This window comes from Ovis canadensis, chromosome 5 (assembly GCF_042477335.2).
Source record: "Ovis canadensis isolate MfBH-ARS-UI-01 breed Bighorn chromosome 5, ARS-UI_OviCan_v2, whole genome shotgun sequence".
In the NCBI taxonomy this organism is placed as follows: Eukaryota; Metazoa; Chordata; class Mammalia; order Artiodactyla; family Bovidae; genus Ovis; species Ovis canadensis.
In genome coordinates, this window is record NC_091249.1 from 22,210,576 (window position 1) to 22,227,017 (window position 16,442).

The following is a 16,442-nucleotide window of genomic DNA, read 5'->3' on the forward strand; positions in this document are numbered from 1 at the left end:
ACCATTATGTTATACTCAGACATTGTTCCCCTAATCTATGTAAATGAAGCTATTCGTATGGTAATCTGCCCTTCTGCAAGATTCAAGTCAATCAGGATGACTCGTCTGGTGCCAAGATTATCCCAAAATACATTTTATGGATGAGAGGCCTGATGCCATTCTGAGTTTTAAGACATTCCTTTCTTTCATTAACAGACTGCTAGTAACTATATATAACACCCAGCTAAAAACTAGCATGGGGGTATTCTTTCTGTTCCCTTCTGATGTCTATGTCAGAAGCTCTCTCTATCTCCTTTATACTTTAATAAAACTTTATTACAAAAAAGCTTTGAACAACAAGTCTCATCTCTGGCCGAGGATTGAATTCTTCTTCTCTGGAGGCCAAGAATCCTGGCGTCTTTTCATGATTCAGCAACAACCTTTCACAAACCCTGTAATCTCAGGCAAGCCTTACTATGTGCTTGGCACATACTGTTCTGTGAGATGCTGGTCTGGGGGAGGAGGAGAGAGGAGCTGGACACCTGTGCCTTTGGCCTTGGATAAGAAAGGAAAGTGACGGCAAGTTACCCAGGCCTCCACCACAGTATTACCAAACATTTATCAAACAGGCTGGGCCACTATATATATCATGTTTGTCCCCAGAGCAAACATCTAGGGTGACAGATGGATAATAAATAAGTAATGGGACAATTGACTATTTAATCATGAGCAGGGCCAAGTCCATAAAACTGTGCTCATTTCACATTCTAGCAAGGTAATACTCAAAATCCTTTAAGTTAGGCTTCAACAATGCATGAACCAAGAACTTCCAAACGTACAAGCTGGATTTAGAAAAGGAAGAGAAACCAGAGGTCAAATTGCCAACATCAGCAGGATCATAGAAAAAGCAACAGGATTCCAGAAAAACATCTACTACTGCTTCTACACTAAAGCCTTTGACTATGTGGATCTCAGCTAACTGTATAAAATTCTTAAAGATATGGAAATACCAGACCACTTTACCTGTTTCCTGAGAAACCTGTGTGCAGGTCAAGAAGCAACAGTTAGAACCAGACCTGAACAGAAGACTGGTTCAAAACTGGGAAAGTAGTACAACAAGGCTATATATTATCACCCTGATTTTTTAACTTACATGCAGAGTCCATCACGAGAAATGCCAGGCTGAATGAATCACAAGCTGGAATCAAGACTGCCCGGAGAAATATCAATAACCCAGATATGCAGAGGATACTATCCTAATGGCAGAAAGCAAAGAGGAACTAAAGAGCCTCTTGATGAGGGCGAAAGAGGAGAGTGAAAAAAGTGGCTTAAAACTCAACATTCAAAAAATTAAGATCATGAATTCTGGTCCCATCTCTTCATCTCAAAGAGATGTGGAAAAAATGGAAACAGTTTTCCAGGGCTCCAAAATCGCTGCAGATGATGACTGCAGCCATAAAACTGAAAGATACTTGCTCCATAAAATTGAAAGATACTTGCTCCTTGGAAGAAAAGCTATGGCAAACCTAGAAAGTATATTAAAAAGCAGAGACATCACTTTGCCAACAAAGATCCATATGGTTTTTCCAGCAGTCACGTACGGATGTGAGAGTTGGACCATAAAGAAGGTTGAGTGCCAAAGAACTGACACTTTTGAACTGTCATGTTGAAGACTTTTGAGAGTCCTTTGAACTGCAAGGAGATCAAACCGGTCAATTCTGAAGGAAATCAACCCTGAATGTTCGTTGGAAGGACTGATGCTGAAATTTTGAAGCTCCAATAATTTGGCCACCTGATATGAAGAGCTGGCTCATTGGAAAAGACCCTGATGCTGGGAAAGATTGAAGGCAGGAGGAGAAGGGGATGTCAGAGGATGAGATGACATCATCAACTAAATGGACATGAGTTTGAGCAAACCTTGAGATGATGAAGGACAGGGCAGCCTGCTGTGCTGCAGTCCGTGGGGCTGCAAAAACAGACGTGACTTAGAGATTGAACAATAGCAACAAATGCGCAAAGTCAGAGATCAGAGTCTGGGGGAGTCAAAGGAAGCTTAGAGAAGACAGTTATACTTGAGCCAGAAATGGAAGGATAAGGAGGAATCCAGGGGGTAAACACAGGAAAGGGAGTGCTTCCTGCAGCGCAAGCAAGAACCCTGCAGTGGGAAGAGCTTGGTTCACCAAAGAGATAAAGCAGAAGCTCAGAGTGACCATGGCATGCACAAGGCTAAGGAGAACAGCGGGTGCCAGCCTGGAAACATTGTCTTTATCTTCAGAGCAATAGGCAGCCATTGAACAGTTTTCAGCCAAGAAACGGCGCGACCTAAATGGAATTTCGGAAAAGTCTATCCAGGGCTAAAAAGAGAAAGAGGATGAAGGGGACGCCAGTGGCAATAAGGAGACCAGAGAGTAGGCTTGGCAAGGATTCCTGGAGAAAAGTGATGGTGGATGGGGCCATGGGTGATAGGAGATGCAGAGAGGGGACAGACTGGGGACAGATTGTGGAGGCAGCACATTAGGACTGGGTGCATGGGTGAGGGAAATGGGCAGGATCAGGGGCCGCAGAGAATGGGATGTGGACAACTAGAAGGATGCACTAGACTGAGGGCAGAGGCAGGACTGGGGAGGGAGCCGCGAGTTCAGATTCTGACCGAAGAATGAGGTGTTTATGAGACCCTCCCCCTTCACGTGAGAAGAGGAGGAGGGAGCTGGATGACTTGGGGTCAGGAAAGATGTGAACTTAAAATTCACTTACGGAGGAAACTGATGACCCCCTTACGTGCTGGAGTCCTAGGTGAGGAAATGTCCTCAGAAGAAGCAGAAGGAGGAGAAAGGGTTAGAACGCTGGGGGCAGAGAGCTCCTCACATGGAAAGACAGAGCAAAGGAGGAGCCAAGAGGAGACAGAGGAGCCATGGGGAGGTAGGGGAGAGACCAGAGGAGGCCATGTGCTGGAACCAAGAGGAAAAGTAGGTTTCAGGAGGACTGGGTGGTTCACAAGATCAGAGAGCTGCTGGGAGTTGGATGAGATGGGGCTGGATGGAGTCCATGGGATGCAGAGACCTAGAGATCACAGCCATCTGGCAGAATCAGATGCCAGATGGAGGTAGGGACCAGAATGGAGCAGGAGAAAGCAAACAGAGAAATGGAGGCAGTGAGTGAAAGCAGCTCCGAGACAGCAGATCAGAGGTTTCATTCAGAAGAAAGCCCACTGGGAATGGGCAGGTGGAGATGTTCATGTCATCTCTTTGTCCTGTTTTGTGACCTCTAGCATCATCGTGGAGAAAAGATCAGAGTACTTGGAGGGTTTAGCTCTTATTCAAAGAGTCACGAAGGAAAGCCCAATTGGCCAGACACCGCAGCCCAAGTACAAAGGATGAGAATCTAAGCTAAAGATGTCCAAGGCAGTAGGATGGAAAGGAAGCCATTGGACTGGGGTGTAGAAGGCACTGGAAATCCTGGCAGGATCTAGGATGGGAGATGAAGAAAACAGAAGTTCGAAGGAAGAGGAGTTGTGATCAGAGAATGCAATCCTCAGATCAATGGTTTTGGAGGTGGCGCCCTTACGGGTGATGACAAAATCCTAAGTGTAATTGTGGCAAAAAGGGGCTGACTCAACACAGCGGAAAGGCCTCTGAGGATAAGACTAGGAAGGTGGGCCAGTAGCCTCCTTCCAGGAAGTTTGACCATTAGAGCAGAGTGATTCTGAAAAAGAGAGTGGTCCACTTTTATCCAAGTTGGGCAACAGGGCTCACTGATGCATCTTGGGGGTGGAAGACAAGATAGGTAAAGGAAGGTGCCCGAGGAAAGGGAGAAGGGGAGACAGTCCACACATTCCTCTGACCCCATCGGGGGAAGATGGGGTGGGGGTCATAGTTAATTCCTACTGGGACTCAGAAGCCCGCAGAGGAGTAGACACTAGCCCAAGGCCCAGCTGGAACAGATCCTGGACAGCGGCTCTGAGGAGGCCTCAAGACCAGCCATACAGTCTGTGGGGACACCACGGGGCCCAGCTCTCTGCAGCCCACCCTGAGAGCCCCTCAAATGTGCACAAATGTGGGGAAGACAAGCAGGAACATGACCCAAAACAGGCTTGGGGTGAGGACAGCATTGGAGAACAAGAAAGGCACTGGGGGGACTTCCCCGGTGGCCCAGTAGCTAAGACTCCATGCTCCCTGTGCAGAAGGCCCAGGTTCGATCCGTGGTCGGGGAACCAGATCCTGCATTCTGCAATTAAAGCTCCCACATACAGCAAAGGTTGAAGATCCTGCGTGCCACAACTAAGATCCAGTGAGCGAAATAAGTAAATTAAAAAAAGAAGAAGAAGGAAGGCATTGGAGCATAGGATGGACAGAGAAGAGAGGACTGGACCCAGTGGTTGGGAGGTGAGGCAAGAGGTTTCCCTTGCCGCCACAGACCCCAGCCTAATCCCAGACTCCCAGCTCTCCTAGCCCCATTCCTGACCCTCAAGAAGTCTATCCATCCTGATCCCCCAGACCTATCCTGCTGCCCACACTCACCAGGCCTAGGTGACCCCAAAACCAGCTCCGTTTGGGGGGCTGCGGGAAACATCGGAGGCGACAGCAGTTGTCATAGAAGGCATAGATCCAGGCCAGGACGCGGGCCAGGATCCAGGAGGCCCCGAGCAGCAGCAGCAGCAGCCACGGGGAGGCTGCCACTGCCCCGAGTCCCAGCCAGGACAGGCTCAGCTCCAGCATCCTGTGGTCAGATGGGGTGCAGGGTGAATCCTGAGGATGAAGGAAGAGACAGTGATGGTGAGCTGTGAGGCAGAGATGGAAAGAGGGAGAGGAGCAAGGGAGTGAGGGGCAGGGATAGGGAGGGCTGGGGAGGAGCGAGAAGGGCTCAGAGACAGACAGACCGGGACTGGGAGAGGGGAGGGAGAAACAGAAATTCAGAGGAAGAGGGAGAGAGAAAGAGAGACGGAGAAAAAGAAAGAAAGAAAGAAAAAGGAAAGGAAAGAAAGGGAAGGGAAATGAAAGCAAGAGAGAGAAGAAAAAGACAGATGAAGAAAGGAATTAGTGGAAGGTTGCCAGGAGCTCCAGTTGCGAGGAAACCACCATCCCCGGTGGGGGGAAGGAGGGGATGTGCGGCTCTGTCTCTGGAGCCACTCCATCTAACGCAGCACCCACTTCCTACCCCAGGCCAGAACCCTCACTCCCAGCAACACCAGCCCGGCACCTTCTGTCAGGAGCGGCTTGTCCCACACAACTTCCTCCGTCCTCCTTCTGGGAGGTCTCTTTCCCTCTGGCCCAATCTCTGAATCACAGGGAGGCTGGGCTTGGCTGACAGCCAGTCCCTGCATGCCTCCTCCCCAAGCTGGCATCTGGCCCAAGACTTCAAACCGGAGGTGTCTGGCCAGAGAGACCAGCTCAGGGTCACATGGCACAAACCCTGAACTCTCAAGACTCAGCACCTCCCACATGGGTTTGTTGGAGTGCGAGCAAAGGTGGCTCTGGGCCCCCAAGTTTACAACTGCCCTTGCCCTTCCAAGGCTAGGGTGTGGCACTCAAAGCATGAACGTTCAGGTGCCAGGTGAGCAGGGCCTGGCCCAGCCTTGTCCCAAAACATCTCTGCAGCTCCTCTCCCTGCGTGTGCCAGGAGGGCATCATGTATCATTTTTCAGCTCAGAATCAGGAAGCTCAGAGATCTGAAGCCTCTGCCCTTTAGGGCACAGGAGCCTGGCAGGAGTTCAAGTCCTTCTTCCCAACAGCCCAGGGTGTGTGTTGAGCCATGACTGTGGCAAGCAGGAACGGAGAATCCAGCCTGACTCGGAATTACCCACATTAGATTCAGAGGAAAAAGGATTCAGTCGAAGAGAGCACCTAGGAGCATGAGGTGTAAGGCTTGCAAGGCACTCATAGAGAGCAGGGTTCACACAGGGGAAGGCAGAGCAGGGAGATCCCGAGTGGGGAGCCTCACTCTCACTGTGGTTTGTGCCCACTTTCTCTGGGCTTCCCTGGTGGTTCAGACAGTAAAGAATCTGCCTGCAATGCAGGAGACCCAGGTTCGATGCCTGGTTCGGGAAGATCCCCTGGAGGTGGACATGGCAATCCACTCCACTATTCTTGCCTGGAAAATCCCATGGACAGAGGAGCCTGGCAGGCTACAGTCCTGGGGTTACAGAGTCGGACATAACTGAGTGACTAACACTTTCACTTTCTCTGGGCTCAGCCTTCCCTTCTGGGACATGGGATGTAAGCGTTACAGGGGACACAAATTCTTCCAGATCCTATTCCCAAATTTCCCTGTAAAGTGGTCTCAGCACCCCATGAGCTCTCCTCATGGTCAGGCTAAAAGATGAGGGTAGGTTTGAAGGATGCAGCTGCTGAATAAAAGAAGCTCAGACATTCTTCCTGCATCTCAGAAAGCTGGAGAGATGCCCAAATTTCCTCCTCCACCTCTGCTACCCCCTATTTCTTCCGGGTCTATCTGATCCAGCTTCAGGTGGCTTCAGGAGGCTTAATCCGGCTTCAGGTGCCTGGTCCTTGTTGTTGTTTAGTCACTAAGTCAACTCTTTGCAGCCCCATGGACTATGTAGCCAGCCAGGCCCTTCTGTCCATGGGATTCTCCAGGCAAGGATACTGGAATGGGTTGCCATGCCCTCCTCCAGGGGATCTTCCCAATGCAGGGATCGAACATGCATCTCCTACATTGGCAGGCAGATTCTTTACCACTGAGCCACCTGGGAAGCCTGGAGACCCCAGCAAGTTTGGGTGCACTGTCCTAGACTCTTCTCCTCTGCTGAGGTGGATCCAGCCACTGACAATTCCATCCAGAAAAGAGCCAGGAGCAAGGTGGGAGCAGGTGAGAAGCAGCAGGGCTAGCCAGAGAGGGGTGGGGAGAAGCAGGAAGAAAGAAGAGGAAACAGGGGTCCAGAGAGGTGCAATAACTCTCTCCAGCCACACAGAGAAGTAATTCAACAAGATAGGACTAGTGAAAGTGAATCTTGGCATATATTCAGAACTCATCAACTGTTTAGGGAAGAAAGGGAACTTTATAGCTACAAGCTGTAAAACCTGGCCAGCCAAAATGGGGTCCTCAGACCAGCAGCGCTGGCAATAGCAGCAACATCTAGGAAATGCAGAACTTTGGGCTGTAACACACCAAGGTGATGGCTGCAAACTTTCTGCCATTGTCCCCAGTGAGAGGAGGAAATTTTGTCTTCTCCTGGAATCAGGCCTGACACTGTTTAACTAACATTGTGCGGTCAGGTGGTACCATGCCAGTGATGGGCCTCAGACTGGTTTGGCAGCTTAAATTTGCAAGTTTTTTATGTATATAATTGTATTTATTTATTATTTTGGCTGCGCTGGGTCTTCACTGCTTCATGGGCTGCATCGGCTTTTCTCTTGTGGCTCCCAGGCTCTAGAGCAAAGGCTCAGTAGTCGTGATGCAGGGGCTTCGTTGCTCCGCAGCATGTGGGATCTTTCCAGACCAGCGATCAAACCTGTGTCTACTACATTGGCAGGCAGATTCTTTACCACTGAGCCGCCAGGGAAGCCCTACATGCTGTTCTTGAAACACAGTCCCTTGGAACTCAGTCACCATGTGATAGAGAAGCCCAAGCCAGGTGGAGAAGCTCTGATCAGCAGCCTTGGATTCTCTTCCAGCCGACAGTCAGTGTCACCTGCCGGCCACAAGAGGGAGCCATCTGTACGGTCCAACCCGCTGAGCCTGCAGATGCTCACAGCCTTGGGTGACGTCACAGGGTTCCAAGTTGACATGCAGAATCATAAGAGAAAATAAAGTAGCCATTGTTTTGAGCCACGAAGGTTTGGGGGCTGATTTCAAAGAACGACATAATACCATCTGCAGCAACATGGCTGGACCTAGAGACTGTCATATCGAGTGAAGTAAATCAGAGGACAAACGTCCCTTACAAGCGGAATCTAAAAAGAGATGATACAAATGAGCCTACTTACAAAGCTGAAAGAGACTCACAGACTTATAGATAAATTTATGGCTGCTGCCGGGAGGGATCAGTGAGGATGGGGGGAGGGATAGTAAGGGAGTTTGGGGTGGACAGGTACACACTGCTATATTTAAAAGTGAAGTGAAAGCGAAAGTCACTCAGTCGTGCCCGACTCTTTGTGACCCCATGAACTATACAGTGCATGGAATTCTCCAAGCCAGAATGCTGGAGTGGGTAACCTTTCCCTTCTCCAGGGGATCTTCCCAACCCAGGGATCGAAACCAGGTCTCGCATTGCAGGTGGATTCTTTACCAGCTGAGTCACAAGATAGCTGGATTCTTTACCAGCTGAGCCACAGATAACCTACAGGCTCAGTGTTATGTGGAAGCCTGGATGGGAGCAGAGTTTTGGGGAGAATGGATACATGTAGATGCCTGACTGAATCCCTTAGCTGTCTGTCTGAAACTATCACAACATTGTTAATCAGCTACACCCCAAAACAACATTTAAAAGTTATTGATTTAATTTAAAATAATTAGAAAAAAAGATTTTGCGAGTGTTCATTTCACAGTGACAGATCATTACTGTCGGATTGTACTTTCCTAATCAGAATTTATGTGTTAACCAGGTTCCAGGGATTCTTGTGTTTGTTAAAGTTTGAGAGTCACTGCTTTAAGAGACCTGGGTCAGGCTCTGCAATATATGTCAGGGAACCACACCTCGTTTGTCTCTCACTTTTTTTAATCTGTAAAATCAGGAGAAAAATCTGTCCTTGCCAGGCCTGGGTGGCTGTGGATTTACTGAGTGCCTATTATGTTCTAGAAACAACTCTAGAGGGTAGGTTGTAGCTATAAGCACAACAGACATTGTCTCTTCTGTCAGAGGACTCCTCTAAGGGGGAGAAGGGCGATGATCAGATAAGTGATCAAGAATTGCCAGACAGTAATAGGGACACGAGGGCTTCCCGGAGGAGGTAACCTTTGAGCGGGACCCAAATGAAGAGGGGAAGTGGACTGCGTGGTTAAAAGGGCCCCACAGTCACAGAGTAGGTGCAAGCAAGCCTGTCCTTGTCCTTTCAGCACCCACACTGTGAAGGCAGTTGCCAAATCCTTGGGGGAACCAGCTAAGGTGAAAATTTTGGTCCAGCATTCTCTCCAGAAGCCAGGATTAAAGACTGCTTCACCATGTGGCCAAGAACTCAAAATCCAGCAGGCCTAGGGCCTACAGAAGGGGCAGGATCCATCACCCGCTTCCTGGATCAGACGGTAGGAGAATAAAGGGACCCAGCATGGAAGGACAGGAAGCCTCAGATGGGGACCTTCTGTTCTGTGCCCGAGGAGGCTGGAGCGTCTCCAGGGGTTTCTCATCAAAGAACATCTCAGCTGCCAAATCACACAAGCCTGGCTTACAGGATGTCCCCCAGCCAGGGCTGAAGAAAGGAGCCACTCTCCTTCCACACCCATCCAGAGCCTGGCAGTGGGCAAGCCTGTGCCAGACCAGCTGTGGTGGTTGCTTGGTATCACCAGCCACTGGCACAGTCCATCACCCCTCTGAACCTCACTTTTCACATCTGTTAGATGGGTTGATAGAACCTCACAGAGAGTTGCAAGCATCCCATTAGACACAGGCAGAAAGAGTAGGAGAAAGTATGTTTCAAAACAGTTTGCAGGTGGCACAGTGATTAAGAATCCACCTGCCAATGCAGGAAACACAGGAGGCATGTGTTCAATCCCTTGGTTGAGAAGATGTCCTGGAGAAGAAAAGAGCAACCCACTCTGGTATTCTTGCCTGGAGAATTCAGTGGACAGAGGAGCCTGGCAGACTACAGTCCATGGGGCTGCTAAGAGTCAGACACAGCTGAGCAACTGAGCACAGCACAAAGGTGAGATTATAAACAACACCTGTGAGTGCATTTGTATGTGTGCACGTGTTTGTATATGCGATGAAAAAGTCCAGAAGAATCCACACAACACAGTGGAACTGAGAGAAGCAAATTGGAGTCTCGAATGCATTTTTCTCCCACATTGAGCTGCTAGAATGTTTATCACTAAAACACAATTTTAAAAAGAAATACGGATTTAGCACAGTGAAAGGCACATAGCTGGCCACACAAAACAGATGATGAGTTTTTATTTGTTGTCATAATAAAGACACACCTCTCACGAACCAGCCTGGAGTCTCTCTAGAACAAGCCTGCAGGCTGCCTGCTGGCTGGCGTTTCACCTCTCCTCCCTCAGCTATTAGGAAGGAACAAGTTCCGGACTCAGAAGAACTGACTGAGTTCAAGTCTCAGCTCTGCTACTCGCTGGCTGTGTGACCCTGGGCAAGTCAACTGCCCTCTCTAATCTTCATGTCCTCCTCTGCAGATGAAGAGAGGATTTATATCTCCCAGGTGGCTCATTCCTCAACAACAAGCTGTACTTGCCCATCCACTCTATAGCAAGCACAGGGCTGGGACCCAGCACACGGGATGAACAAGACAGACAAGGTCTCTGGATCATTGAGCTCACATCTAGTGGAGGAAGTCAACAGGAAATAAGACTAAGTCGGGTGGTGGCAGGAATTAGGGAAATGAACAGAGAGAGATGCACTAGAAAGTGACCAAGAGCCCTGCTCTGGACTGGGCAGTCAGGGCAGGCCTCCCTGAGGAGGTGGCTTTTGGGCAGAAACCCGAATGACCTGGAAAAGTGGGCCATGAATAAGAACCACCCCCTGAAGCCACACCAGGACTACAGAGATGGGTTGGGACGCACATGTTCATTCTGCTTCTGTCTTCAAATGCGCTAAGATAATCAAGGCTGGCTAAGATAATCAATGGGCTAAGATAATCAGTTTCACGAACCTCATTCCATAGTTCATCAGGCACTCTACCTATCAGATCCAGTCCCTTAAATCTATTTCTCACTTCCACTGTATAATCATAAGGGATTTAATTTAGGTCATACCTGAATGGTCTAGCGGTTTTCCCTACTTTCTTCAATTTAAGTCTGAATTTGGTAATAAGGAGTTCATGATCTGAGCCACAGGCAGCTCCTGGTCTTGTTTTTGTTGACTGTATAGAGCTTCTCCATCTTTGGCTGCAAAGAATATAATCAATCTGATTTCGGTGTTGACCATCTGGTGATGTCCATGTGTAGAGTCTTCTCTTGTGTTGTTGGAAGAGGGTGTTTGCTATGACCAGTGCATTTTCTTGGCAAAATAGCTATGAAGAGAAGAGGAGCGAAAAGCAAAGGAGAAAAGGAAAGATATAAGCATCTGAATGCAGAGTTCCAAAGAATAGCAAGAAGAGATAAAAAGAAGCTTTCTTCAGCGATCAATGCAAAGAAATAGAGGAAACAACAGAATGGGAAAGACGAGAGATCTCTTCAAGAAAATTAGAGATACCAAGGGAACATTTCATGCAAAGATGGGCTCGATAAAGGACAGAAATAGTATGGACCTAACAGAAGCAGAAGATATTAAGAAGAGGTGGCAGGGTGTGGAGAAAAGGGAACCCTCCTACACTGTTGGTGGGAATGCAAACTAGTACAGCCACTATGGAGAACAGTGTGGAGATTCCTTAAAAAATTGCAAATAGAACTACCTTATGACCCAGCAATCCCACTTCTGGGCATACACACCGAGGAAACCAGAATTGAAAGAGACACATGTACCCCAATGTTCATCGCAGTACTGTTTATAATAGCCAGGACATGGAAACAACCTAGATGTCCATCAGCAGATGAATGGATAAGAAAGCTGTGGTACATATACACAATGGAGTATTACTCAGCCGTTAAAAAGAATTCATTTGAATCAGTTCTGATGAGATGGATGAAACTGGAGCCGATTATACAGAGTGAAGTAAGCCAGAAAGAAAAACACCAATACAGTATACTAACACATATATATGGAATTTAGGAAGATGGCAATGATGACCCTGTATGCAAGACAGGGAAAGAGACACAGATGTGTATAATGGACTTTTGGACTCAGAGGGAGAGGGAGAGGGTGGGATGATTTGGGAGAATGACATTCTAACATGTATACTATCATGTGAATTGAATCGCCAGTCTATGTCTGACGCAGGATGCAGCATGCTTGGGGCTGGTGCATGGGGATGACCCAGAAAGATGTTCTGGGGAGGGAGGTGGGAGGGGGGTTCATGTTAGGGAATGCATGTAAGAATTAAAGATTTTAAAATTTAAAAAATAAAAAACTAAAAATTAAAAAAAAAAAAAAAGAAAGCTGTGGTACATATACACAATGGAGTATTAGTCAGCCGTTAAGAAGAATTCATTTGAATCAGTTCTGATGAGATGGATGAAACTGGAGCCGATTATACAGAGTGAAGTAAGCCAGAAAGAAAAACACCGATACAGTATACTAACACATATATATGGAATTTAGGAAGATGGCAATGACGACCCTGTATGCAAGACAGGAAAAAAGACACAGATGTGTATAGCGGACTTTTGGACTCAGAGGGAGAGGGAGAGGGTGGGATGATTTGGGAGAATGGCATTCTAACATGTATACTATCATGTAAGAATTGAATCGCCAGTCTATGTCTGACGCAGGATACAGCATGCTTGGGGCTGGTGCATGGGGATGACCCAGAGAGATGTTATGGGGAGGGAGGTGGGAGGGGGTTCATGTTTGGGAACACATGTAAGAATTAAAGATTTTAAAATTTAAAAAATAAAAAACTGAAAAAAAAAACCAAAAAAAAAAAAAGAAGAAGAGGTGGCAAGAATACACAGAGCTGTACAAAAAAGAGCTTCATGACCAAGATAATCATGATGGTGTGATCACTCACCTAGAGCCAAATATCCTGGAATGTGAAGTCAAGTGGGCCTTAGAAAGCATCACTACGAACAAAGCTAGTGGAGGTGATGGAATTCCAATTGAGCTATTTCAAATCCTGAAAGATGATGCTGTGAAAGTGCTGCACTCAACATGCCAGCAAATTTGGAAAACACAGCAGTGGCCACAGGACTGGAAAAGGTTAGTTTTCACTCCAATCCCAAAGAAAGGCAATGCCAAAGAATGCTCAAACTACCACACAATCGCACTCATCTCACATGCTAGTAAAGTAATGCTCAAAATTCTCCAAGCCAGGCTTCAGCAATACGTGAACCGTGAACTTCCTGATGTTCAAGCTGGTTTTAGAAAAGACAGAGGAACCAGAGATCAAATTGCCAACATCCGCTGGATCATGGAAAAAGCAAGAGAGTTCCAGAAAACATCTATTTCTGCTTCATTGACTATGCCAAAGCCTCTGACTGTGTGGATCACATTAAACTGTGGAATATTCTGAAAGAGATGGGAATACCAGACCACCTGACCTGCCTCTTGAGAAACCTGTATGCAGGTCAGGAAGCAACAGTTAGAACTGGACATAGAACAACAGACTGGTTCCAAATAGGAAAAGGAGTACATCAAGGCTGTATATTGTCACCCTGCTTATTTAACTTCTATGCAGAGTACATCATGAGAAACGCTGGACTGGAAGAAGCACAGGCTGAAATCAAGATTGCTGAGAGAAATATCAATAACCTCAGATATGCAGATGACACCACCCTTATGGCAGAAAGTGAAGAGGAACTTTTTAGTTTCCTCTTGATGAAAGTGAAAGAGGAGAGTGGAAAAGTTGGCTTAAAGCTCAACATTCAGAAAACGAAGATCACGGCATCCGGTCCCATCAGTTCATGGGAAATAGATGGGGAAACAGTGGAAACAGTGTCAGACTTTATTTTTCTGGTTTCCAAAATCACTGCAGATGGTGATTGTAGCCATGAAATTAAAAGACGCTTACTTCTTGGAAGGAAAGTTATGACCAACCTAAATAGCATGTTCAAAAGCAGAGACGTTCCTTTGCCAACTAAGGTCCGTCTAGTCAAGGCTATGGTTTTTCCAGTAGTCATGTATGGATGTGAGAGTTGGACTGTGAAGAAGGCTGAATGCCGAAGAATTGATGCTTTTGAACTGTGGTGTTGGAGAAGGCTCTTGAGAGTCCCTTGGACTGCAAGGAGATCCAACCAGTCCATTCTAAAGGAGATCAGTCCTGGGTGTTCTTTGGAAGGAATGATGCTAAAGCTGAAACTCCAGTACTTTGGCCACCTCATGCGAAGAGTTGACTCATTGGAAATGACTCTGATGCTGGGAGGGATTGGGGGCAGGAGGAGAGGGGACAACAGAGGATGAGATGGCTGGATGGCATCACTGACTCAGTGGACGTGAGTCTGAGTGAACTCCGGGAGTTGGTAATGGACAGGGAGGCCTGGCGTGCTGCGATTCATAGGGTCGCAAAGAGACGGACACGACTGAGCGACTGAACTGAACTGAAGAGAATCAAAGCAGCCAGAACCAGCCATGCTGGAGACCCACAGTGGAGCTGATGCAATCTGACTCAACACTCCCAGCCCTGATGCAGGTTTGAGGTGAAAAAACCAACAGGTCCCTGAGGCCACACTGTAGGGAGAACCAGATGGCAGAGCTGCCAGATTTCTGGCCCAGGTGGCAGCAGATCAAATAAACTGGCTTGGGAGCCAGAAAGCCTGGAGGAAAACTTCGGAAAAGTACAGAGAACACACACAGTGAGGAAAAGCCGCTAGGGCATATTATTTTTGGCAATACAGTCATGAATAGTCTCCTTCCTCCCCACATCCCTCCTCCTGCCCTTCCTCCTCCTCCTTCTTCATCATCATCATCTGCCCTGTCTACTTACTGGGTAATGATTGTTCACAAAAACTAGCCTGACCACCAAGGACCACCCCAAGCCACAGAAGGGAGGCTTGGAGAAATGCCCCTTGGGAAGTGTAATGCTAAAAAAGAGATCATTTGTCCCCTTCTAACTTCCCAAGTAGTAAATTAAAGTTAGCAGTAAACTCTTTGCCATCCCTCCCCTCAAGAGATTATGATGATTTTATTTTGTGCGTCAGCTAGACTAGGGCAGTTGTCGTTGTTATTCGGTCACTAAATCGTGTCTGACTCTTTGTGACCCTGCGGACTGCAGCACGCTAGTTCCCTGTCCTTCAGCATCTCCCAGGGCTTGCTCAGATTCAAGTCCGTTGAGTCGGTGATGCCATCCTACCATCTCATCCTCTGCCACCCTCTTCTCCTCCTGCCTTCAATCTTTCCCAGCAGCAGGGTCTTTTCCAATGAGTCAGCTCTTTGCATCAGATGGTCAAAGTATAGGACCCAGTTATTAAACCCTTATCTAGGTGTTGCTGAGAAGATGGTTTTTTAAGTTTGCCAGGGAGCTAAAGTTTGTCATTTTAAACTACTAAACTTCCTGAAGGTTTATTATACAATAAAAGTTAACAAACAGATATATTTCCTAACATGTTTAGAGTCCTCAAAAAATAGTTCAGTTCAGTTCACTTCAGTCACTCAGTCATCTCCAGCTCTTTGCGACCCCGTGAATCGCAGCACACCAGGCCTCCCTGTCCATCACCAACTCCCGGAGTTCACTCAAACTCACGTCCATTCGAGTCAGTGATGCCATCCAGCCATCTCATCCTCTGTCGTCCCCTTTACCTCCTGCCCCCAATCCCTCCCAGCATCAGAGTCTTTTCCAATGAGTCAACTCTTCGCATGAGGTGGCCAAAGTACTGGAGCTTCAGCTTTAGCATCATTCCTTCCAAAGAACACCCAGGACTGATCTCCTTTAGAATGGACTGGTTGGATCTCCTTGCAGTCCAAGGGACTCTCAAGAGCCTTCTCCAACACCACAGTTCAAAAGCATCAATTCTTCTGCATTCAGCTTTCTTCACAGTCCAACTCTCACATCCATACATGACCACTGGAAAAACCATAGCCTTGACTGGACAGACCTTAGTCGGCAAAGTAATGTCTCTGCTTTTGAATATACTATCTAGCTTGGTCATAACTTTCCTTCCAAGGAGTAAGCATCTTTTAATTTCATGGCTGCAGTCACCATTTGCAGTGATTTTGGAGCCCAGAAAAATAAAGTCTGACACTGTTTCCCCTGTTTCCCCATCTATTTCCCATGAACTGATGGGACCAGATGTCATGATCTTCGTTTTCTGAATGTTGAGCTTTAAGCCAACTTTTTCACTTTCCTCATTCACTTTCATCAAGAGGCTTTTTAGCTCCTCTTCACTTTCTGCCATAAGGGTGATGTCATCTGCATATCTGAGGTTGACATTTCTCCTGGCAATCTTGATTCCAGCCTGTGCTTCTTCCAGCCCAGCGTTTCTCATGATAGAAGTTAAACAAGCAGGGTGACAATATACAGCCTTGACGTACTCCTTTTCCTATTTGGAACCAGTCTGTTGTTCCATGTCCAGTTCTCACTGTTGCTTCCTGACCTGCATATAGGTTTCTCAAGAGGCAGGTCAGGTGGTCTGGTATTCCCATCTCTTTCAGAATATTCCACAGTTTAATGTGATCCACACAGTCAAAGACTTTGGCATAGTCAATGAAGCAGAAATAGATGTTTTCTGGAACTCTCTTGCTTTTTCCATGATCCAGCGGATGTTGGCAATTTGATCTCTGGTTCCTCCGCCTTTTCTAAAACCAGCTTGAA

General features: G+C 47.3%; 1 protein-coding gene across 2 annotated transcripts in view; it reads right to left on the reverse strand.

The window, feature by feature from the left end:
- The window catches only part of LOC138440801 (cytochrome P450 4F6-like), a 43,380-nt gene extending 38,108 nt beyond the window's left edge, over positions 1-5,272 (reverse strand). The window contains exons 1-2 of one of the 2 annotated variants that reach the window (XM_069590725.1): positions 5,176-5,272; positions 4,497-4,724 (exon numbers count right to left, since the gene is read on the reverse strand). In XM_069590725.1, coding sequence (XP_069446826.1) covers positions 4,497-4,694 — 198 coding nt within the window. In that variant the 5' untranslated portion in view covers positions 4,695-4,724; positions 5,176-5,272. Of the gene's footprint in view, positions 1-4,496; positions 4,725-5,133 lie in introns of both variants that reach the window. The other variant, XM_069590726.1, reaches the window with a different exon arrangement.
- Positions 5,273-16,442: the final 11,170 nt, after the last annotated feature.